The following is a 24,995-nucleotide window of genomic DNA, read 5'->3' on the forward strand; positions in this document are numbered from 1 at the left end:
ATATATATATATAAAATATATACTGCATGATTGTGGTCTCATATATTTACTGAAAAAGAACTTGTCTCTTTAACTCTTACTCTTCTTGTTGAATGTTAATTGTCTTACGAGATTCTTTGATCAGGGAATATATGAAGCAAAGGTTCCGTTAGAGTTCAGTGCTATTCTTCAGATGGGTTGTGTTTGTAAAGTTGATAAAGCAACTAAGAAAAGGAATCCACAAGATGGTTGGAGTTTGAGTGAGCTGCATATGAGGACAACAACTGAGTGCCCGTATTTGGAGCAGTCAATAGCTTTCTTCTACTTATATCATAGGTAAGTTAGGACCCCTTTGATTCTATTATATGCCTGCTTAAAATTTCAGAAAGATTTCCATTTCAAGTTTGATATTTTATGTTCTATGATGATTCATGATATATTATGTTTAGTTCAATGTTCATGTTAATACTTATCCTAAAAAGGAAACATGCGAGGATAGATATAACAGTTTGTTTCATCAAATCAAATTTTTGAATATATTTGACAACCTTACTTGACTATAAAAGGTTCTCTCCATGTATTAAAAGATCCTCTTGCATGACCCATGCTCGACTGTTGGGTACTATATAGACATGACACCTGTCAATTACCATGTAAAACCCGTTCACTTGCCAAACCTGGTTCCTTCTAAGAGTCACAGCAAACAAATTTGAAGTGCTTGCTAATAATCTAAAAATAACTCAGAAGTTCCAAAACCATTGATGATCTAATTGGTCTTGTGTTAAATCTACTTGCTATCCAATGTTCTTGCCTTCCTCTGCTGGCTTGTACTACATCCATTAATTTACTTGGTACCCAAAGTTCTTGCCTTACTTTGCTGTCCAGTACTACATCCATAAGCCTTCCATGTGTTGCTTTGTTTGTCAGGAACCCTTATGTTTACTTCCATCAGGGGAATTTGCCTTGATATTTATTCAATTACATACAAGTTGGCCAACCAATCTGTGTAGTGATTGATTTTGTATTCAAGGTAGGTTATTTCGTCCTAGCCTCCCAATTTATTCGTCCGAACAACATATGAAGCCTAATATCCTTGTATGCTTTGGATTCTTTCCTATATTTGACGGGGAAAGAGGTTACCAAGCAAGTGAAACTGTACTCGCCTCATTCTACGTAAATGACTTGGATATTGCTTGCTGCTTAGCTCTTTGGATTGTTTCTTAGATTGATTATTCCCATTTATTAGTGAGATCATATTGGATTTTAGGGGATGGGGACTTCCAACTTCAATCTTGAAAATAGTGTTGAATTGGTCTGTCTTTGGTGCAGAGGTAGGCAGGTAGCAGAATGCCCTTAATGCTGAAGATAGAATCTTACCAGTTATTAATTTTTTTAAATCTAAACAGGCACGTTTTTACATTTGTGGTCCAAAAAAGAACCCTTAATTTTCCCAAAAACCTGTCGTTCGTTAATCCAAATGCACCAAGTCAGCCTCAATATTTTACTTTGAATAATCAATTTTTGAATTTTTTCATGTGTAAGCAAACATATGAATCATCACTTGCATTGATTAAGCAGTTTGTTAGAACAATATTAATTGTTTAACTTCTATTGGGGGCATGTTCTGAAATCCTGCATTGATTTTCACACACAATCTTGTTTCTTCTGGATTAAGTCACACAACTGTTTAAGTTCACATTACAGATTTTGCGAGTTATTAAGACTTAATATGTAATATCTGAATTATATTTCAGTGTATCGGATGTACGAGCCATTTTTGTGGGACATTTTCCTGCGTCCAAGATGATACATGTTGTGGTTGTTAATCCATTTCAAAACAAGGAATTATCACAAAACGTTCTCGAAAGACATTTTCATGAAGCTTGCCGAACATTCTCTGGGCAGCCTATCACACAAAAGGAAGGTATTAGTTTCAAGGTAAGGTCATTGTTTCCTCAAAATAGCATTAACTGTTTGGCTATGCTCTCATTCTTATCCTCTTTGTTTTTTGTCTCTTGTTTTAGTTGGATTATGTCGGGTACATCAAGGATGCTGAGAGGATTCTACAGAGAGCAGTTAATGAGCATAGGTTATTTTTCATTATCTTAATCTTTGTCATTCTATTTGTTCTTAATATGCCGTCTTGTCAATCATTAAGTTTGAAATTTATTTCTTACCTTTTCAGTCTGGTGGCTGATAGTATACTATTTCTTTAGCCTAAACAACATTCCGTAGGTTCACTTCAAATCCTTGTGGCCTGCTGGTACATTTTTTGTACATTATATCTTACTATTCGTATGTCAGGAAATGTTGATGCACAATATTATCTTTGTTTAGAAAATGGGACCTTGGGCCTAATTCGAATTCAAGAGTTAACTCATGGGTGAGGATTGCCAAAACAGCCAACCATCCTCTCAACTAATGGGGGATACTAACACCTCCCGATTACTCAGGGCTGGTCATCTAAAGTGTGAATAACATAATATGGGTGGGTGAGTGGGGGTGGGGGGACATGGGGTCAACCTTGCATAGGGATGCGTGTGGCTCTGATGACATCTTAAGAAATTGGACTTATGGCCCAACTCAACAACAAAAGCTAGTTTAGAGGAGAGGATTGCCTTAAACAATATAATAAGATATGATCCATTTCCTCAACCAATATGTGATAGACAGTTCTAAGCTACTTATCTGGGAGGAATGAATTATTTCTCCTTGAATTCTGAACATATTGAATCTGATGAACCTTGTTATTTGCTAATACATGCATTATAGTATCACCCGAATCCTAATTCTTCATTGGTAGACATGTTTATCTATGTTGCAAGGATTGGGTGTGGGTATCCAATTGGACCAATCCGACTGTGGACCTAGAGGTAAGATTCAGGGGTACGGATCCATGTACATATATGGGTGCGGGGATCCGGCTCAAATTCAAAATTCTAAAAAAGGATCTATAAAAATATCCTAAAAGGCTGTGGGATGCAGCCATAATTTAATTTTTTATTTTGAGAATTTATCAATATTGTAGGCACTAATCAATGGCAGGCAGCAGATAAAATTCAATCTTCCATTTTCTCTTCAAGTTTTGTCATGGATTGTTGTCGAAGTACCCAATTTTGATTGACCACCCGGTACGAATCCCACACCCTTACCAGTACCAGTGTATGATTCATGTTGACAAGGTGTGGCAGCTAAAATGAATAGTCCCCGCAACATAGATTTTTGTAAACTTCAGCAGCACCAATAACAATAGACTACCATGATTGCATGTGTGATGACTATTCTTTTGGATGTTGGGGGAATCGACTGATGACATATTTTTGGAATTATCGAATTTATATTCTGTTTATTTTTTCCTATCTTGAAATATGAAATTGAGCTATCACGAGAGATTCAGTTTTTTCTGAACATTTTCTATATTTAGCTCCAATCATTTGGTAAGTGTCTCATGTAAATCCGTTGGTTGACATTCAGGCATCATGGACCTGCAGTTGCCATGATCGAGTGCCCTAATGCCCATTTACTGAAGTCTGGCATACGGGCTTTGGAGGATTTTCCTTGCATCAGTATCCCTTGTAATGCTCGGGATAGTCAATATCAGGTCCAACAAATGCTAATAGTACCTGATTAAGAAGGAGCAATTGCTTAGTACATCTGATCCTTATCTATACTCAATGAAACAATGAAAAATTCTCCATTTCAGGCACTAGGTTGGCAAAATGTAGCAGCAAAGATTGGAATGCAGCGATGCGCGACATCCTCCCAGTGGTTAAATGAAAGGATCTCTCTCTCAAGATATGCCCATGTAATTTCTTTCTTACTCTCTCCTCTCTAGTATTGCCCAATCAAGAGAGTTCTGAATGTTAAGTTTCCAATTGCCTCATTTGTAGGTTCCCATAGGGAATTTTGATGTTGATTGGCTCATGCATACAGCAGATATCTTCTTTTCCAGAGCACTTCGTGATCAGCAACAGGTTATCTCATTCATATTGCACTTTTCTTCTTGATGAGGGGTTTATTCTTTCTGATGATATAGAGTTCTATTATATCCACCTTCATATGTAGCTCTTTTAAATTGTTTGTTTCCTATGTTCATCTCATTTTGCACATCTCCAAGCAAGAATTTGTGTTGAACTCTCAGCAACTTAAGTTTTTTTGTGCATTATAAGTGCATTTTTTTAGATATCCTTGCATGATTTTATATATCTTTTTGATTCTCACAGGTCTTGTGGATATCTGATAATGGAATCCCCGACTTAGGAGGCATAAATGATGAAGTATCATCGTTTATGGATGAGGTCAACTTTAACATATCAACTTCTTACAATAATATCTGCTTTCTTTATTCTCTTACTGATTATTCAAGAGAATTAGTCTTCTGATGTTTTTCTTGACCACATTTTTATGCTATCTTGTGCTTTATGAAAGCAGGTGAATCAACCAGTTCTTACTTATCCTGGTGCATATAGAAAAGTTACTGTTGAGCTGAAGGTTAAAATTTCCATCAATTTTTTGAGTTACTTTTTTTTCCTTTCTCGGGTAAATTTTTTCCCAATACACAGATAATACTATTACACTATGGCTAAAAGATTCTTCCTATTTCTGGTATTGTGATCAGATTCATCATCTGGCTGTTGATGCTCTACTGAAAAGCAACCAAGTAAATGAAATGGAAGGAGGCACTCTGTTTGGATTGGACCAGGACTTGAACCCTACGGCGAATTTTACTAATGAACAGTACTTCTTTGACGCAACAACATCCTGTGCACCAGCATTTCGTGTACTTAAGCAGTTGATTCAAAGGTGCCTTACAGATGCAGTAACATCAGGAAACATATTTGCTGATGCCATGCTGCAACATTTGTACCGATGGCTCTGCAGGTCGGCTTGCTTCTTTCACTTTTGTTCACAATTCTACTTGATTGCTAATGCTATATTGTCCTTCTAACTATTGCAGCCCCCGATCTAGACTGCATGACCCAGCTCTTCACAGTATGCTTCACAAGGTAATATATTGAATAAGAAACTTCTGGGTTGTCTAAAATTTGGAAGTCGAGATGCATGACGTGCCTTCGTGCTATTAGTACTGGGACAGTCATTTCTCTTACTCCTAAAACAAATACATTATTGAAACATAAGACAGTGATGTCATTTATTTTCTCTGGAATGTGTCCCAGCATGCTAATTCATTCACACGTGGTTTCTCCATTTCTTCTTACATTCATCAAAACTGATGCTTTAATATTTTTACAATTGGCAGGTTATGCAAAAGATGTTTGCATTGCTTGTGGCTGAACTCCGAAAATTGGGTGCTGCTATTGTGTTTGCCGACTTCTCAAAAATCATTATTGACACTGGGAAGTCAGATATTTTTGCTGCCAAAGCCTACTGTGATAATGTTATTAAAAATGTACAATCAAGGTTAGTCTCTTGAATCAAAAGTTGTTTACAGACATACATGTGTATATATATATATATATATATATATATGTATGTATGTATGTATATTAACTTTTTTGGGATCTTTCTTCCCTTACTCTTATATATCTGCAGAGAATTGTTTGAGTGGATTGAACTTGAGCCGTTGCAGTTTTGGCACTCATTGCTTTTCATGGATCAGGTTAGCTGTGGTAGTTGACTTGATTTGTTTCTTGTTATTAACATTTTAGCTTCGTGTTCCGTCTTTTCCTTCATTTCTCCAAGAAACAGATTTATGCATTTAAAATCACAAAAGATCCTTTTGTTATGTTTAAGTCAATGCGAATACATGCATTGAGAATTTTAGATAGGAGCTGATCTGTTTGAGTCTCTATCTGTATCCTAATGGTTCACATTTTCTTCGAATCATTAATTTACTTGACCCTGTTTTGAGTTCACGGTGATGAATATGTTGCCCACGAAATCTTGGCTGTATTTTCATGCTATCAATGCCCTAGCTAGCTTTCTTTGTACTGGGAGATGATTTCTATTGCCTTTGCCACCCAAGTGATTTTTAGATATGATCATCTAAATGAAATTGCAATGCATCATATCAGTAGGTAAAATTCATTTGTAAATAGGATAGAAAAAAATTGGGTGCTGCTTGCTTCATGGGATATTCCATTATTCTGGGTAAAGAGTTCGTAAGCTAACTTTCGTTTGATGATTCTGACAACAGATATGTTCTTTTTATCTTCATTTATTAAAGTTCCATCTTACAATTTTCCTTTTATGATAGTACAATTATGGCGGAATTCAAGCTAGACATAGTGATGAACCTTTAGAAGTTAACTCAGAACCAGGTGAAGAAAGTGTTTGTGGTGAATCTCAAGTTGATATCGTGTCAAGCTGGAACATTGCAGAAAATTTACCGAAGGCAACTCAGGTATTTCCCCAGCTAGAAACCGTACAGGAACATTGCTTTTATTATGTGAATGAAGGTGCAACAAGATACAAGTGGACACCCCGAATATGGTTTATTGCAACAGAATGCAGTTGATCCTCGGTCTCCTTGATAAAATATTCTACCTTATTAATCTATGCTGGTCTTTCATGTAGGATCACTTCATTTTGATTGTTTCGGAGTTTATGTATGGTCCATGGAAATATGCACAAGAACAAGCTACACATCGAGCATCTACTAGCGATGGTGATTTATGTACACCATCAATCACTGCTGCACATGCTGAAACATTTGATTTGCAAATGGCAGAAGATCTAAAGAAGAAGGTATCTGCTAGGACTCATTCATAGGCATCCCTTGTCTTCGTTAATTTTGTGCTGAGTTCTTTAATGTGTGAGAACTCAACTTTTTAGAAAATTCTGCCTGCAGATTGGAACTTACTTCACTGACAAACTTCTGAAAATTGTTTGTGACCCTAATCTTCAAATGAAAGCGATGGACAACTCTCAGAAGATCCAGGAGACACCAGATGCAAACTCACAATCTATTAGCCATGTCCAAAAGGGGGATCCAGCTTTAGAGTTCATTAAGCATGTCTGTGCAGTTTTGGCCCTTGACCAGAATGTGCAGCATGAAGTTCTGGTATTAAATGTTTTTCTAGCTTCCCTTACTATGAACAAAATATGCATTAGTAAAACCTATTGACATCGATTTTTTCCATCCGGCACTGAAAGTCTAGTCTAGCGTACATGGGGACTCCGGTTTCTGTATTTTAACCACACGTACATCGATTGCTTAGTCTCATTCTCCCATCCAATAAGTTTCATGAAGGCTCCACATAACACGTTATGCAAAATTATTTAGTGATACCTATTGAAATGTGGTGTTTTAAAGTAGCGTGTGACAGTCTATTAATGGCTAAAGATAAGTTGGATTTCACCAGTTTGATTCTTCTGCAACAATAACATTTAATTGCAGCTTACCATTAACTAGTTTATTGCTTTTTATCATGCAGATCATGAGGAAAAATTTATTAAAACTTGTTCGTGTGAGGGAATTCGCTCCGGAGGCAGAATTTCGTAGTCTTTCTGTATCATATACCCTTCCAAATGTCATTTGCAGGTAAATGTAGAGGAAATAGGAGTTACTTTAACCTGAAACATGAGCAGGTGGGAGTATCTGCCACTGCTGGGTTTTGTCTTCCCAGGGTATTAGTTGCTTTCTAATTTCCATGATCTGTTGCTTTCAGTTACTGCAATGACTGCAGAGACCTTGACTTGTGTCGAGACAGAGCTTTGATTTCTCAGGAGTGGCGTTGTGCTGTGCCCCAGTGTGGGCAACCTTATGATCGTGAAACAATGGAAAATGCTCTTGTTCAAATTGTTCGACAGAGAGAGAGGCTATACCACCTTCAGGATCTAGTATGCCTAAAATGTCACCAGGTTAAAGCTGCACATTTATCAGATCACTGTGCTTGTGCCGGATCATTTATCTGCAAGGAAGATGTCTCAGATTTCCGCAATAAAATGCAAGTCTTCTTGAACATTGCCGTAAATCAAAAGTTCCAATTGCTCGAAGAATGTACTTCTTGGATTTTGGAAGCCAGATAACTACAAGTATCAGATAAGTTCACCTCATTATCATTGACAAATCGTTTGAGCACTTAACATTCACTGGCTGCTCTGCGAGGTGCAAGGCTGCGTCATGGCGTCCAAAACAAAGATTTACTTTTTATTGACACACAATTACGTCCAGGTATTCGAGGAGTCTTTGAAATGAGAGCTGATCTGTTTTAGAAATTCAGCTCTCTGCATGGGCTTACGCCCTCGAGGAGTGCCAGTTATCTATACAACTGCACCCTTTCTTCGGAGAGGAAAAAAAAAGATTCGTATTGCATCGGTATACCCATCCTTAGTTCCAGATTTAGTGGTTTGGTGGGGAACTGATTGCTATATACAGAAAGCATGCAGATAATAATTACTAATATGTGGCCACCAATTCAACATCTTAACAAGATTTTCTGTATCATGCACTAGAAATATTCGTCTTTTTTTTTAATTTATGCTACAAGAGTTGAGCTGTATGATGTTCATATTGCAAGAACAGTGAAAATGTACATAGTCATCTTTCTTTTACTTTTTGATTAGTAAACGACGATGAACCTAACTGTATCAGACCTTGTTGGTTGTTAAAATTAGGTGTAAGTTGAAATCAAACCAAACAATTCATGAGATTTCCATACTCATGTGGCTCTATTCTATATATAGTTTATGGAACGACTCACTAATCTATTTCTTCATGCACTACTAGACTCTAAACCTCTAGTTGTAACCCTGTCTCATACAAGATTACAGTACAGTGGACTAGTTATCTTGTCACAATTTTGACTTGTAATGACATTATATTACTTGGAATTGATTCGTTATCGTTCCACTGCATTTGAGAAAGTCTGTAAGCTTTCATGTCTGAAAACATCGTACTTTTGACTTATTGTTGCTGTGTTTCAGTAAATAACAAAAAACATAGTTTTGGTCACTAAGTAGATAGTGTCATTCATTTAACATAACTGGAAGAATGAACACCATCAAACCAGGAAAAGAGGGGATACTGATGTTTTGTGGTACTAGAAATACAACTCTACTAAGAACACAACTTCAAACATATAACATGAGTTCACATGAATCCAAATATTTTTGCACAGAACACGTACATATCAAGAAACTCACTGAATATCTATATTTATCTTTAACTGTGAACCCAAATATTATTGTATACTAACATGCGGTTGCTGTAGGAACCCTAAAACTTCAAATCCTGGATTCACCTGTGTAAAACGAAACCAACAATGGCAATAAAAGTGTAACAATTTGTTGGATGGTGAGGGAGGAGTAACTATTGTTTCCACCAGAAGGACCAGTTTTTCTTGGCAGAGATATTTTCAGCTGGCTCATCCTTCTTTCTGTTCTCCATTCCCCCCTTCAGGGCCTCCAGCCTCCTCCTGCATGAGGATTAAAATCAAACAAAATCTTTGACACTAGGAAGTAGGATATGCATAGTTATCAACCTCAAGAACCGGAGTGAAAAACACTACAGCTTAACTCTACTTTGCCAAGACCTACTGGCTCTGATTTTGTTCAACAACCTAGGTTCAAGTTTAATATAGATTCATCTCTTAGTCTCTTACCAACCAAATTCAGCTTATGCATATCTCATTGTTAATCAAAGTTAAAGCTGCACCTTCAATTGGCAAAATAAGATACACTACCATGGTTGATGCTCAAAATAATCCATCGCATATAGGATTCTCACTGAAAAATTGAGATAGAATGTCTAGCTATTTGACATGACAGATTGTGATCCACTAAATTGAAAGCATACGACTGTCAAATTTATGGTTCCGCTCCGTTATAGTTATATAGCGCAAATAATGGCATGCTTAGAGTTACTTTAAGAAAATAGAACAGTATTTACAGATTCACAAAATCTAAATAAGTACCATAAAAATCAGTTATCATACTTGGTATCAGTTACGCGACCATGTAGACTCCATCGTTGCCGAAAACCTTCCATACCTTCAACTCCACTTGCCAAAATTAAGTGCCTAGAATGAAAAGGAGATATTTAGAGAACATACTTATTGTATATACTACATAGATGGTGCAAACAGAGAAGGGGCAGCAGCGGAGTAGAGGACTTGATCGACTTATCAGACATTAGAAATTTCTTTTGATGAGTGTGGGATCGCCAACTACCTTTAAGGTGAAATGATACCATCAAATATGTCAAATCTGACAAAAATGTTAAATAGGAGCAGTTATGTATCCACAGACTAGAATTCCAATATTGTATGCTTTTTCCCAACACTACCCTCCCTAGTTCCCACTTGTTGGATTACACTGGGTAGTGTGTGCGGGGACCTTACCTTACCTTGACAGGTAGGGAGGCTGTTTCGAACATAATGAATAAGTAAAGTATGTTATTTTTGTTTCACTAGAATGCAACTACTATAAATAAACTGCGAACATGATAGTGGCAATTTCATGCATAGGAGCTGCATTGATGCTCAAAGATAGCCTGTAAATTTCAGCTGACTAAATACTTAATGAGTCATTGCCAAGGAAAAGACAGAATCAGTAATATCATTACTAACTTTGACTCTAACAAACCTCTCCAGTGATGTGACTTCTGATTCTAGTTGAGTGGCTCTTTCCTTTGCTTGATCTAGAGGCATTGACATCCCTAATTTCTGTTCACTATCTTGAAGGCGTCGTCTGAGCTCCTTATCCTACAGATGACAACTTCAGATTAACAACAGCTATGCTTCAATCCCAAGAAAATCGAAGTTGGCTATATGTTACTCACTGAGCATGTTACCCATTTAAATTCATCTCAAGAAAACATTATATAAAAGAAAAAAAATGTACTAGAAATTTTCTATGTTTCTTACTAGCATAAGAATCTCTATACATAACAAAGTTACTTCTTCAAGCAACCAAAAACCCCATTTAAATACATGAAAATCAAGTTTATATGAGCAAACATGTTAAAAGATTAACTCCTTTATAATCATTCTCACCCTTCTCTCTGCACATTGCCGATATAAAGCAATCTCATCCTGACAGAATGGCTCGATATCATTGATTTGTAAGCCTAAATCAGAAAAACCTTGACTTGATGAGTATTTTAAACCACATGAGTCGAGAAGGATCATTGAGGAAAATAAGACATACAGAGGAACAGATTTCTCAAGATTCCGTCACAGAGATCAACACCTTCGAGCACATGAGACGCTATCTCAGGTGGAATGACCGGTGATGGAGGGCCCATCATCAGATCATCACCCACCAGGATGGTTTCCTCCATAGTCTGCTGTGAATCAACTAAAAGACAAAACATAACAAAATATCAAGCATAAGTCAAACTGTTGAATCCTTTGCACTGCCTCTTTCACAATATAATTAACCAAATGCAGAAGTGCAAGTAATGTTGAGTCTCAGAAGCTGAGGCGGCAGTTCTTTAAAAAGGTCCTTTATTTATGTCTGTTCTTTTCTTTCATTCAAACGGTATTTCCAAAGGCACAAACAGAAAAAAATGCTAAGATTTTAAAACTATATGTTATGCAAAAAAAAATAAAAATACATATGGACAAAGAAATTGACTTATTTGTAATTAAGTGAAATGTGAAGTAAAAATAGTGTCAATTAAATTTAAACATCATTTTAAATTATGAACCCAAATACAAGACAAAAGCTTACTTCTAATTAACAGCACTGTGTAGTTTTGTAATTTTGTTATTATAGATCTCTAATTTCCTATAGTTCAGACCCTGACCCCAGTACCTCCATTTATACTATATCATTAACAATTATTTGATTATTTTTCACGTAATAGTTATCTTTAGAGCTTCCCTCTTTACAGAATAGCCCCTTGCATTGAGGCGCTTAATGCCTTGGTTCTTGCACCAAAGCTTAGTTGAGGTCAAGCACCAACTTATGTTGTGTAGAACTGTATGATCATCCCATACCATGTAGAGGTGCATACCGTATAGAAGTGTGTGGCCATCTCTATCTAAAAGCTTAGAGACATTGTTAGAGAGAATATAACTTTTAATTACTTAATTATGTTATATCTCAACATGTTGCACGAAGCTCCAGGGCTTAAGCCCGCCTGGAGTGTGCTATTTAAAACATTGGATTTAAGCAAGAAAATAACTTTAATAAATTTATGTTAGTACAAATGAAAAACACAATATCACACCACCAAATGCAAGAATGAGTTTTCGTAATACCATTCCAGCCAATATTTCTGAACACATGAGTAATCTGCCAATGACAATTGACACAAGAAAACCATGGTAATATTTCTACTTTACTGAATAATAAACATTTCTCTAGGTTCAAGAAAATCAAAATGAAAGCTTGGGGAAAGGGGAAAATTAAAAAAAGAAATCATTGAAGAGAGAAATAATATGCAAAGAGTTTTGAGTTACCATCCATGGTGTCCTCCTTTTGCTATGGCCAAGCAGATGTTCAATTCTATGCACCAAAGAAGTGATTTTTCACAGACCCTCAATGAGTTTCTTCAAGATCCCAAGTCAATACAGATGCACAGGGTACTTTGGTACGTGGGCGACTGTATTTCTTGTGTTTGGCCAAAAAAAAGGTTATGCAACAGACTGCTGCACTTTGTTACAAAACAAACCAAAAGTAAGTTATGAGAGTAGGAAAGAAAGATCTTTTGTTTTTCCATTGTGTAAGTGTAATCTCCTATTTGGTACCATTATCCGCAAATTCGAACAAACTTCAATTGCCACAGCTCATTCTCATCCAAACAAAAATTATAGCCTTCTAAATTTATAGAGTTAAGGAACCAGCAGCCAACAAAGAGATTAACCACTGAAGCACAATCCAAATCAATTAAAACATTATCATACAGATAATCAACTGAAATGAAAAACACTTCACACCATTTTCAAACTTTAGACAACTCCCACACAAATGTCAACAACAACATATCCAATGCAAACCCCACAAGTACCTTAACGTTGCTCGAACATAAAATATCAATGGGTCCATGTCGAATTCTCCAAAAGTAGCGTATTTTATGGAGATTCCAACATGGGTGCGACATCCAAAGTGAATGGAGCATAAGGGGTCGTTTTCTATAAAAAAAGATTTCAATAAGTAATTTATTCAGTGAAGCATATTGTCAAACAGTTCGCGGACATGAAGTTATCCTAAACACTCAGCATTCAAGAAGCTAAACTACCACCCCAATACATGGAATTTATCGTTAACAAGCTCTGTCAATACACTTTTAAGCTATAAAAATTCTGCATTTCAGTTCAAGATTCATTAATCTAAGTTCTTCATTAAGCAAGAAACTCAAAAGGGTGAGAAGAGAGAAATATAAATTACCTGATTCAGAAAAACACAACCAAATTGATGAAAATATAAGGAATGTGCTAAACCTTCATTATAGATAGAATTTAGATTGTAGACCTTTTTATGTATAAATATTTGTACTAATGTGAATGGTATTTTAACATCAATTTTATATATTTAATTAAGTATTTGACTTGCAAAATTTTATAAAATTTAATACTTTACTAATAATATATATATATAATTTTCTCTCTCTTACTTTTTCACTTTTTTAATATTTTTTTGAAAAAATTATATAAATTGATATATTTTAATAAATAATTACTGATTTTAATAATATTTTTTATTTATTACCATTTATAGCAATACTATGTTAAATCTGTCATGTGTATTAAAAGTGAATTATGTATGCAATATATATGAATTATAGTTATTTTTTAAATATATTATGTTTGTTTGGTAAAAATTTGACATATTATAATATAAGTGAATCAAATGTGTAATAAATGAATCGTTTATCATTAAAATTTGTATTATATATGAATAAAAAATTATTCTTTATAATATGAATTAAACTTATATTATATAAAAATTAAAAGTGATCAAATAAAAAAGAAATATTATTGCTCTAAATGATAATATTTTGTTTTTATAGATTTATGTAAGTTTCTTTTTTTTTTTCTATCAGCGTTAAAGATAGTTTTCTCTTTCCTTTTCACTTTGCAAATTAGATTTCACTTTTTTTTTTAAATTGCTTTTTTCTATGTAATAATAATATTTAGTAATTTAACTACACCAGCGCATACACCACAAAATTAATACAATATATATTTTTAATTAAAATAAACATATATGAAAAATTACTATAATATTTAATTTTCACTAAAAAATCATTTGTATTATAAAGAAAAACAAAATTTTAATTAAATAGATAATTTTATACATTTCACTTAAATTTAATTTAAAAATTTATTTTTTTCTTAAATTTCATGTCAAATAATATCAAATATTTCTTTTAAATGATGGACTAATAATTTAAATATGTTTTTGAGTTTTAATCTCGACTTTCAACATATAGTAGGGTCATAATCGTCATTACACAAGAATTCATCCAGAACCTTCAGCTGATAAACGAAAGGTTCAATTCAAAGCTCAGTAGAAACTCCAACCGGAGAGCAAAAATGGGGTCAACTGCCGTTTCTACCCAACAAGCATTCTTCAATCTCCAAAAATTCACACCTTTAAGCTACGCTAGCAGCTGTAGAAGTATCAGGAGTAAGAGAAAATGTGTGATTCCGATTAAGTGTTGCTCGCCGTCACCGGCGGCGGAGGTAGCGACGACGGCGAAAGAAAACCGGCGGGAATTGCTGAAGAACGGCGACGATAAGCTGGAAATATGCAGAGTATTGAACGGGATGTGGCAAACTAGTGGTGGATGGGGAAGAATCGATCGAAACGACGCCGTTGAAGCTATGCTTAATTATGCAGACGCTGGGCTTTCTACTTTCGACATGGCTGACCACTGTATGAATTAGTTTATAGAAAAGTTATTTTTCATATTTTATTTAACTAATTATTTAGTTTTATTTTTATTTAGTTTTAATTTTTCATTTAATTTGATTATGATTACCAACTATTAACATATTTTTAGCATAACATTTGTGTCAAAGTTAAAATAAATTGAAATGAAGGGAGCATGAGTATCGTATGATTTGAATTTTGAATTCGTTAAAATTTTATTTTACCTACTTTTAATATTTCAAAAGAAAAGTTAATAAAATTTTTGATTCCGCCGCTTTGTAAACGTTTGAGAGTTTCTTGTGTGTTATGTTTGGACACGTCTGCATATATCTGTTATTTTTTGGATTTTCTCTATTTAACCCCCTTTACTTTTGAGAATTTTCAGTTTCGTACTACATATGTTGTTGTGTTTGCATTTATGGTCCTCTCTTGCCAACAAGGTTCATTTTGACAGATAATGGATAAGGAGCTTTAAGAGAAGCCTTATTTCAAATGAAGTAGTGGACTAGTCATATTTTGGTTGTCATTTTAGTGGATGGTTCTTCAACTACCCTTTAAACTATTTTATTGATCAAGAATGGTAGAGCTCTTGAACAACAGTTTTCGTCAGTTCTCGTTGAACTCTATCAAGATTACGTCTTTTAGAGCAAATGAAGCAAGAACATTAACGCCAAGGCCGTTCCAGTGCTTGTTAAGTGAAGATAAGCAACGGGCTATAGTTAAGAATGGGAAAGATTCACTGGATATATGTAGAGTTGTCAATGGGATGTGGCAGACTAGTGGTGGATGGGGAAGAATTGAACGAGACAGTGCAGTTGATGCTATGCTTCAATATGCTGATGCTGGACTTAACACTTTTGACTTGGCTGATATATGTAAACATTAATCTTCTTGTTTATGTCGTAATTTCATGCTGGTGGGATGTTTTCTCTGTGGCGCGTGACTTGTATTATATTAATCGATCTAGTTTTGTTGATACATGCAAACGGAACTTATTTTGTAGGAATAGAGAAGTGTTTGAGTTGGATAACAAAGACTCAATGCTTGTAAGTAGAAGTTTTCTTATCATTGTTGGTCTTGCAGATGGACCTGCTGAAGATCTTTATGGCATCTTCATTAATAGAGTACGTAGAGAGCGCCCACCAGAACTTCTAGAAACTGTGAGAGGGTGAGTAACAAAGGCATGTTTCTAGTAGTAACATAGAATTTTTTTGAGCTTGAGGGAGGAATTCAACCCGTAAAGTGATTCTTCTGATTTCCCTGCAGTCTTACCAAATGGGTGCCACCACCAGTCAAGATGACACGCAGTTTTGTCAGTGAGAGCATTGATGTTTCAAGAAGAAGGATGGATGTCGCAGCCTTGGACATGCTTCAATTTCATTGGTAATAATCATCTCTAGTCTTTGTTAATATGTCATTGTTCACGTGTTAGGAAATGGCAGTGATAAATTAATAAAGACGGTTCATCTGATGTTTAGATATGAAATAACACAAAGTGTGTTACAGCTCTTCTTATCATCTTGGGATTTAAAGTGGTTTAGCACAAAAAGAGCTTACTGTAAGTAGCACAAGTCAATAGGTCAAGAAACAGTTATCTTGTTCTACTCTTACGGGAGTACAATACAAAATAATTTTGTAATGGAATTTTGTTTCCTTTAGGTTTTCAATTTTTTGAGATGAAGCATTTGAGCAATACCTTGAGAAATGAGTTTTCATGTTTCCTTCTGAAATGTTATCCTTTAAGTGGACAAAATTGCTTCACCATGTTAAGTTCCACTCCTTGAATATGTAGTATATCGCAATCTTTACCTTTATGAACTTCAAGTTGAACTGTCTCACAAGTCATATCAGACAAATTTTGGCCCTTGGGATCCGAGAAGAATTTTTTTTCTTATTGCACTAATCCAGGCTGCATCATAGTCCTTACGGTCATCTACTGAAATAATTAGGAATCAAAACTGCTAGTTTCTCTTACTCTTTGTTGTTCTGCTTGAAAACCAGGTGGGACTACTCTAATCCTGGATACTTAGACGCACTAAAGCACCTCACGGATCTCAAAGGAGAAGGTTAGTTGTTTATTTCTGTCTTGGAGCTTTCATCTCAGAGTTGTCGATAGGCTACATACTGACACAGCTTACATGCAGGCAAGATTAAGACCATTGCTCTGACTAATTTTGACACCGAGAGATTAAGGATCATTCTGGAAAATGGGATTCCGGTTGTTAGCAATCAGGTATCGAGTTCTAGGCAGTTCTCATTGTTCTGCCCTTTACTTCGTATTTTCAGCTTTGAAGTAAAAGGATTCATTTCTGCAGGTACAACATTCAATTGTTGACATGCGTCCTCAACAGAAAATGGCTGAGCTTTGTCAGCTTACAGGAGTCAAACTTATAACGTCTCTCTCTCTCTTAGAACGATACATGATTTATATTTAATCGGTTAATGTGATTGTCTAGTAACATGACTCTGGTGTATTACTAAATTTTGTTTGAATGCAGGTATGGAACAGTAATGGGAGGGTTATTATCTGAAAAATTCCTCGATACCAACTTAACGATACCTTTTGCTGGCCCTGCATTGAACACTCCTTCACTACAGAAGTACAAAAGGGTAATAATTACCCTGGAAAAACTACTTTCCGCTTTAATGTTTGAATGTGTTATGCCAACATAGAAACTTCATTACTCATAACCTTCAAATCCTAGATCCACCTATATTTGGGGAACCACAGCTTAGCAAACTGTATTATGTGCCTTCGTGTTTCATTGGCATTAGAAATGCAAGATATAGTTCCGTATTGTATTATATGAGGTATTTGAATCAACAAATTTACTGTGTTTCGAAAAAACAATTGCAGATGGTTGATGCTTGGGGAGGGTGGAGCCTCTTTCAAGAGTTGCTCAGGACACTGAAAACTGTTGCCAACAAACATGGAGTCTCCATTCCAACAGTTGCTGTGAGATTCATACTGGATCAGGTATTTTCCAGTTTTCATCATTTTCTCGCGTACTGAACGAGAACAATTAGTTTAAGTTATATACACCGTCAATGCAAACTAGGATGGCCTGATAGCCTAAAAATATACTTTACACTAACGGTGTATATAACTTAAACTCGAAAAGGATGCATGTCAATCTGTTTCATTTTGACAAAAACTGTTGCACACAACTGCAGCCAGCTGTGGCAGGATCAATGATAGGTGTTCGGCTCGGTCTATCGCAACACATTAAAGATGCCAATGCTGTGTTTTCTCTTGTTCTTGATGAAGAAGACATTAGCAACATCCTACAAGTTACAAACAAGGGCAGAGATCTTCAAAAAGTTATTGGCGACTGCGGAGATGAATACAGGCGTGCTTAGAGCCACAAGGGCGGAGAAATTCACTTAATATGTATAAATAATCTATCGAGAGCCTCGATAAAAAAAAAAAAGTTTATGTTTTAAAATCAATAAACTTCATACTTTCTGTAAGGATCATTCTTTATCTTCTCTATGAACTTGTATAGAAGTTGTAGTTTTTTATTTTATTTATATGTATTATTGGTATCTAGTGTAGATAAGCCTAAAAAATGTCATCACAAGTAATCTGTACTTAAATATACTCACTGAATGGAAGTTTCTTTTGATTAGTATATATGTCATATCTGATTTTCTCCATATTACAAAATGAACAACAAGAAAATTTTAAGAAATTGTGCATCTTTTATCCTCTCCAGAATTTCATTTTATAAAATTGCACTAAGTATATTGTTATCGCTTTAAACTTTGAATGAAATACATTACGACACAATATTCAAAGGCATAATACATATATTGAACCTTAAACTTGGCTTCAAATTTTAACTCTGACCTCCAACTTTCATAATGCACAAACAGACACTTTAACTATCCAACTTTTAAATAAATAAACACATAAGTCCTACGTGACACAATACACGTGGAAAAAAAATGACATGTAGGATATATGTATTTATTTGTTCAACTTTATACAAATTTAAGTGTCTATTTGTGCACATTCAAAATTGAAGGACATAAATGTGATTTGAAGCCAAGTTAAAGGGCACATTTATGTATTATACCATATTTAAAATTCTCTAAAGTTAACTCAAGATAATTTTTTTTGTTGGGATAATTTTAATTTAGTTTTTCAAGAGGAGACTAAGCACAACTATTAGCAAGTTGAAGTTTGGATAATTTTGTTCATAAGAAGAGTACTAATGACATTTAACTTTTATTTTTTAGTTTTTTTTTCAAAAAAAAAATTATTATATTACAGCCCTTGAAGTTTTATTTCGACGTATTCTGTATAATTTATAATATTTTGTTAAATTGTCCTTATTCATAAAAGTATTACAATCTCTTCAACTATTAAAACTATGGTAAAAAATTTAGTTTCAATTTATAGTGTATATTATGGGATTACATTTAGTTAATTTCTATAACTGTTTAACTTGATTTGAAATATATTTATACTTTTTCCTAAATTAAACAAGTTATTTATTTAAAACATATATTTGAGGTGTGATCTGGAACTATTTAAGAAGTTGCCAAGAAAAAATAATTTTCAAATCATTTAAATTAGTATTTTTTGTCCTTACCCTTTTCTTACTGTCATAATAAATATAATTAGAAATTAAATAAAGATGTAACTTGATTGACCATTTTTTTTCTCATTGAATTTTATAAAATCCTATAAATGTAAAAAATTTGTTCTTTATTTTTCCACAAATCTCAAGACTCATAGAAGGTACTTTCTTCTCTTTTATGTTTCATTTCTTCATATATATTCTAGCATGATTTTTCTCTTTTAATTCTTCATTTTTTTTATGAATTATCCTGTGAGTCCTAATTAACAAGTTTATAGATCTACATTCGTTTTTTTCTTTAGATTATATAATTTAAATTTTATATCGCGATATATACAGTACTTAAAAAGAAAAAAAAACATCAACATTTATTTATAAATGGTATAGATTTAATTTTTTGTTATTTATTTTTCCAGATATCTCAAAAGGTACTTTTCTCTCTTTTTATGTTTCGTTTCTCATATATACTCTCGCTTGATTTTTTCTTGTAATTCTTCATTTTTTTAACAAATTATTCTGTGAGTCCTAATTAACAAGTCTATAGACATACATTCGTTTTTTTCTCTCTTTAGATTTTATAATATAAATTTTATATCGCAACAAATAGAGTGAAAAAGGAAAAAACATTAAAATTTAATCATAAATGGTAATAGATTTAAATTTTGAGATATCATAAATTTAAAAAATTGAATTGTTAAGACTCTTAAAAGTTAATTTCTTGTATCAAAAGAAAAAAAGTTAAATCACTTTCAAAGATAACCTAAAGAAATTAGGATTATTTTCTTTATTTTTGTTTCATACATTTGTATTTATTTATTTATTCATTTTTAGATTTTAAATAAAATAATTTTACCCATATAAACTGTGTTTAACAATTCTAAATTAATTTTACTTGAATATATTCTATTGTAGCAAATCTTTAAATATACATCTTTTTGAATAAATAATAATGTCACAATTCAATTACCTAAAGATTTTAAAATTTATCATTTTTCCCTTATTAATTTTTTTTGGGGTGGAGGGTGGGGGGTTTCAAATTAGACAATTATTTTTAAATGAATAAGCAAGAGTTGAATGCCAACTACATTTTTAGACTACTATAAATAAAAACAATATAATGTCTCACTTAGAATTAATGATTTTTTACTAGAAAAATTATATGTATCAAAACATTTATTACATAATTAAAAGTTGAATTCTTAATTTCAATTAAATGATTGTTTTGAATTTTTCAACTAATTACAATGATCCAACATAGATTTTCTTGACACAAATCTTTAATGCCATTAACAACATGTAGTAACATAGATATATACAAAAAAAAATGTACTGAACCTTCATATTAATATCTTCTGTAGTTTTTTTTTTTGCTTGTTTATATTTTTTAATATTCTAGACTTTAATATATGTTAATTATATATTTTGCTATATAATACAAACTTGTATGTTTTCACAATCACAATAATAATTAAATTACATGACTTTTATATAATCTTTTTGTCTATTTTATAATTCTTCAATTTATTTTACAGGATTTGATTGAAAAAATGTCATCAAATGATTCTACTTCCCCTCTTAGTGAAACTAAGTCATCCAATGATCTTCTCAAAGCTCTTATGGTAATTTATTACTTTTTTTTTCTTTAAATAATTGATGCATATAAATTGTTACATTTTCAAATATTTTTTTGTAAATCAAAATAAATATAATTATAAGCTATTTTTTTTTGTACATTTATTCGATTAGGCTCCAAGAAATTGGTTTTCGCGCTACGACATGTTACAAGAAAATGACATGGAAAACATGTCACAAGGAACCATGAGTGTACCAAGGTTGATTCGATACAATATACTTGATTTCTTTCATTAGCAATGAAAACGAAATATGTGTTTTTTCTGACATTTTATCTTTCCTATCCTTGACGAACAGCTCACAACCCCCTCCTCCCAATGCGGAGAGGGGTAAAAAGGAAATTGTTCAGCTACAACGTCGAGTAGGAAAAGCCCCTATAGACAAACCTATGGAGGAAGTGTCTACACCTCCATCCAAGGGCAAAAACCGCGGTAACTGTCTTGTCTATTGTTTTGTTTGTTTTATATTTCCGATGTCTTATATTTTATTTTTGGAAAAATTCTTGTAGGTCCCATTGCGTTGCCACCTTCATGTGGGGCCGCTGCTAGTAACATTCAAAGTATGATGATGAGGGTTGTAGAAAATCAAAAACGTGGGGCTCCCAATTCTGAAACACCTGTCTCAATAAAAAAGAGAAGGGTTCCAGAAATGATAAGTTCGCGTTTTCTCCAAAGTCTTGATAAGAGGGGTACAATGCCCGAGGTGAAGGCAGCCTTAGTAGAGTCAACTACATTCCTCAAGCCTTCGGACCCTGCATCATATAGTCAAGTCCACTCAAAGAATGCAAGGCTCCAGGCTGAGGCAAATGAGCTCCGGACAATGAATAGAAAACTCAAGGCCGAGGCAAGTAAGCTCAAGTCAAAGAATGTTGAGCTCCAGGGTGTGGCAAGTGAGCTTCGGTCAAAGAATGAAGGGCTCCAGACTAACAATGAGATTCTAAAGGTTACGATAACTTCTTTGAACCAAAAGGTTCAAGAGGTTAAACGGCGGAAAGAGGAGAAGGAAGTTGAATTGTACGTTCTAACCAAATCAAACAAGAATCTACTCAGGGAAATCTCCTTAAGGAAGGACAGATTCGCTATTCTTAACTCCACGCACCATACCTTGCAAGAAAAGGTGGCTAAGTTAGAGGCTGATTTGACATTGGTTCATGAGCAACGTCATAAGGATGCAATAGACAGAGCTCGAGTTGAAGCCAAGCTAAACGCATTGCAGGTGAGACGCAACACTGATAAGTATGAAGCTGAACTGGACAGGAATTGGGTGGCCCTAAAAACCCGAGTGAACACCCTTCATGAAATTCAAGACGGGCTTGATCTCCCGTTGGCTATCAGTGAAGCTGAAGCTGCTGCTAATTCTGCAAGAGAAGCCGTGGAGCAGGCTTTAACCAGAAATGAAGTCGATGGCTCTAAGACCGAAGATGCACCTCCTCTGCCCTAATTCACTCTCTCTGTTTTTCGTTTTGTTTTTGTTGCAACTTTTTTTTTAGAACCTCTGTTTGTATTTGTATTTGTGATTGTGTTTGCATTTTTATCGAATCGAGGTATGAGTTTCTATCTCTGAATGTTTCGCTTATGTTTATAGATGTCTGATAAGACCATACAATTGAATAATTATAAGTTGTTGAGTTAATGATTTTTAAGGCATACATTAATCTATCTTGAAGTTGAGTTTATGGAAGGCTAATATCAGTAAGTTATATTAATGTTTGTGATTTTAGACATGTATGTTGTTACATAAAGTATAATAGATATAGATTTTAATGTGTAACCATTCAAAAATAAAAAAATTTACAACACTCCAAATACTAATAGTCTATAATATAGGTGATTTTGTTAGAAATGAAGAGGAAATTTTTTAAAACCTAGCTATCGTATTGGAATAAGTATTAATGCGACTATACCAAGCTCGTAGAGCTTGTTTTAGTTCATAGCTCATATGGTGAATTTTTGATATGGAAGTATTAGGGTTCTTGATCGAGAAGAGGAACCCTAGGTGAATTTTGATAGAATTTCTAGATACTTGAATGTTTAGATTGATGATTTTGAAGGAAATCTAGTTACTTGAATGATATACTCCGTTAAAAAGCTCGAAAAGATTTAAAATGGGGTTAAAAAGCTTAGAAAAGGACCAAAATAACCTTGGAACACGTGCAGGAAGTTCCTAAAAAAAGTGCCGCAACCCTTCACAAAAGGCTCTATGGTTCGTGGAACATTCCACCGTCTATAGTGTCATTCGTAGAACTTCGACTTCCTGACAGAGCTTCACTAAAACAAGCATAACTATTTACTCCATATTTAAAACGATGCAAAATTGTTCAATCATAGAAAGCTTACACGGTGTTTCAAGACTTGGAGTCCACGAGACCCTCTTACGAATTGTAGAAGCTTCTACAAGCCCTAGTTTGGTTCGTGAAACTTGGACATGAGAACAATTATTTAGAGTATGGTTCTATTGCCACTATATGTTTCTTTGTTGTATTGTATGCGCTATAAGATATATAAAATGGATACACACATTTAGCAATATATAGAATGACTAAAATCCGAATTTATAAGCTTGAAATCTTGGCTGACTTTCATTTCATTTATGAATATATTTTATGAAAAAAATAATGCTTTTTCTGTTATCGTTATTATAACAGCGATTTGATAGATCAAATTATGAAATTTTACTCTACATGTTAGTATAATTATAAATTAACAATAAAAAAATAAGAAAATTTCTGAAGTTACACCCATTTAAAAGGAAATGTAAAACAATTTAACTTTCATATATCACTAAAATGACGACAATAACAATTTAACTTTCATATATCACTAAAATGACGACAATAACAATTTAAATGCTCAATCAACATTCTAAGGATGTCCAACATTTTCTTCTCCACCATTGTTATTTGCAGCAATCTGATTAACTTGGATCTTCCTTTGTTCAAATTGAGCCCTCTTAACAGCAATTAACTTTAACAAACCCTTTATTTCCGCAACATTTACTTCATCGAGGCGTTTGTTTCCCTTGAGAATTTCATTGAAGAGGTTCTCCATTTCCATCTTCTCAACAGTTTCCTCTAATTTCCTAATTTCTTCTTCGCGCTCTTTAATTTTTAATTGAAGAAAGTCGTTATGCATAGTTATCTTGTGTTTTGGAAAAGCTATATGATCAGTTACTATATTCTGAGCCTCTATGGAAGACGGCCAAGAAAAAACCTCAGGGTTTTCAGGAATAGAACAAACTATTCCGACCTTTACATCACATAGAACAGATAGATCGTATGCTTTCTTACACAGTGATGCTAATTTTTTATCTAGAATTTTTTTCCTCTTAATTTCTTCACCAGGATCGCTAGTGGTCAAACACACCTTCTTTCCAGACATATTTTAGTACATAAAATATAAAAGAGTAGAATATATGAGTGAGTTTCTATCTCTGAATAAAAATTAAGAGTGCTTGACTTGTATTTATAGATGTCTGGTAAGACCACATCATTAAATAATGATAAGTTGTTGAATTAGCCTGACTAAAATATAGAAAAAATAATTAAATTGCAAAATCTAATTCTTGTTAATGACTTGCCTAAATAGATATAGTCAAAATCTTTTTTTTTTTTAAAAAAAATTTAAGTTTATGGAATGTCAATATCAATTTATTTATTGCATTAAGATTTTAGATATCTAAGTTGTTACACAAAGTTCAATAAATATAGATTTTAATTTTACCATCCAAAATAAAATAATCATGACGCTCCAAATAATGCTAGTCTATATAATATAATATTTTATTTAATTGGTTGTGTCATGGTAAAATTATAATTTCCGCATAATTAGTGCAATATTTATTCAACACTATCAAATAGATAATACTCATATTAAATTATGTGTGAATCTATCTCTACACTAAGTATTGGATTTAGATTCAATAAGAAATTCTAACTATATTATATTTAACGGTAATATATATATATATATATATATATATACATATATATATATATATATATATCACATGTTT

The 24,995-nt window shown here is 33.6% G+C and overlaps 4 protein-coding genes across 7 annotated transcripts in view; 2 read left to right on the top strand and 2 right to left on the bottom strand.

The window, feature by feature from the left end:
• LOC107004841 (DNA polymerase epsilon catalytic subunit A-like) overlaps window positions 1–8,664 on the top strand; it is a 39,839-nt gene extending 31,175 nt beyond the window's left edge. For both annotated transcript variants that reach the window (XM_015203216.2, XM_027912893.1), the window contains 17 exons: window positions 125–315; window positions 1,734–1,917; window positions 2,004–2,068; window positions 3,454–3,580; window positions 3,683–3,784; window positions 3,870–3,953; window positions 4,203–4,277; window positions 4,411–4,470; window positions 4,598–4,860; window positions 4,937–4,985; window positions 5,240–5,400; window positions 5,533–5,599; window positions 6,197–6,343; window positions 6,517–6,687; window positions 6,791–7,003; window positions 7,377–7,483; window positions 7,611–8,664. In XM_015203216.2, the coding sequence (XP_015058702.1) occupies window positions 125–315; window positions 1,734–1,917; window positions 2,004–2,068; window positions 3,454–3,580; window positions 3,683–3,784; window positions 3,870–3,953; window positions 4,203–4,277; window positions 4,411–4,470; window positions 4,598–4,860; window positions 4,937–4,985; window positions 5,240–5,400; window positions 5,533–5,599; window positions 6,197–6,343; window positions 6,517–6,687; window positions 6,791–7,003; window positions 7,377–7,483; window positions 7,611–7,971 (2,427 nt within the window). In that variant the 3' untranslated portion in view covers window positions 7,972–8,664. The remainder of the gene's footprint in view (window positions 1–124; window positions 316–1,733; window positions 1,918–2,003; window positions 2,069–3,453; window positions 3,581–3,682; window positions 3,785–3,869; window positions 3,954–4,202; window positions 4,278–4,410; window positions 4,471–4,597; window positions 4,861–4,936; window positions 4,986–5,239; window positions 5,401–5,532; window positions 5,600–6,196; window positions 6,344–6,516; window positions 6,688–6,790; window positions 7,004–7,376; window positions 7,484–7,610) is intronic.
• A 308-nt stretch (window positions 8,665–8,972) lies between these two features.
• On the bottom strand, window positions 8,973–13,426 carry LOC107003292. Of its 2 annotated transcripts, none has more exons than XM_015201598.2 (7): window positions 13,279–13,426; window positions 12,351–12,539; window positions 11,092–11,241; window positions 10,938–11,011; window positions 10,528–10,646; window positions 9,879–9,962; window positions 8,973–9,359 (listed from the first exon to the last, which is right to left on the bottom strand). In XM_015201598.2, the coding sequence occupies exons 2-7, from the start codon at window positions 12,355–12,357 to the stop codon at window positions 9,254–9,256; spliced, it is 540 nt and encodes a 179-aa protein (XP_015057084.1). In that variant the 5' UTR covers window positions 12,358–12,539; window positions 13,279–13,426; the 3' UTR covers window positions 8,973–9,253. The 2 variants fall into 2 exon arrangements, with proteins under 2 accessions (XP_015057084.1, XP_015057085.1); XM_015201599.2 differs by having other exon boundaries at window positions 12,351–12,544; window positions 13,279–13,407.
• A 924-nt stretch (window positions 13,427–14,350) lies between these two features.
• Window positions 14,351–18,312, top strand: LOC107004773 (flagellar radial spoke protein 5). Of its 2 annotated transcripts, none has more exons than XM_015203124.2 (9): window positions 14,351–14,769; window positions 15,850–15,934; window positions 16,033–16,149; window positions 16,768–16,832; window positions 16,911–16,999; window positions 17,082–17,161; window positions 17,265–17,376; window positions 17,624–17,743; window positions 17,941–18,312. In XM_015203124.2, the coding sequence occupies exons 1-9, from the start codon at window positions 14,427–14,429 to the stop codon at window positions 18,124–18,126; spliced, it is 1,197 nt and encodes a 398-aa protein (XP_015058610.1). In that variant the 5' UTR covers window positions 14,351–14,426; the 3' UTR covers window positions 18,127–18,312. The 2 variants fall into 2 exon arrangements, with proteins under 2 accessions (XP_015058610.1, XP_015058612.1); XM_015203126.2 differs by lacking the exon at window positions 14,351–14,769 and adding an exon at window positions 15,145–15,641.
• Window positions 18,313–23,845: 5,533 nt separating this feature from the next.
• Window positions 23,846–24,361, bottom strand: LOC107004032 (agamous-like MADS-box protein AGL63). The gene has a single exon (XM_015202253.1). It carries the CDS (start codon window positions 24,359–24,361, stop codon window positions 23,846–23,848), a length of 516 nt encoding a protein of 171 aa, XP_015057739.1.
• Between the last annotated feature and the right edge of the window lie 634 nt (window positions 24,362–24,995).

Source organism: Solanum pennellii, chromosome 11 (genome assembly GCF_001406875.1).
Source record: "Solanum pennellii chromosome 11, SPENNV200".
Taxonomy (NCBI): domain Eukaryota; kingdom Viridiplantae; phylum Streptophyta; class Magnoliopsida; order Solanales; family Solanaceae; genus Solanum; species Solanum pennellii.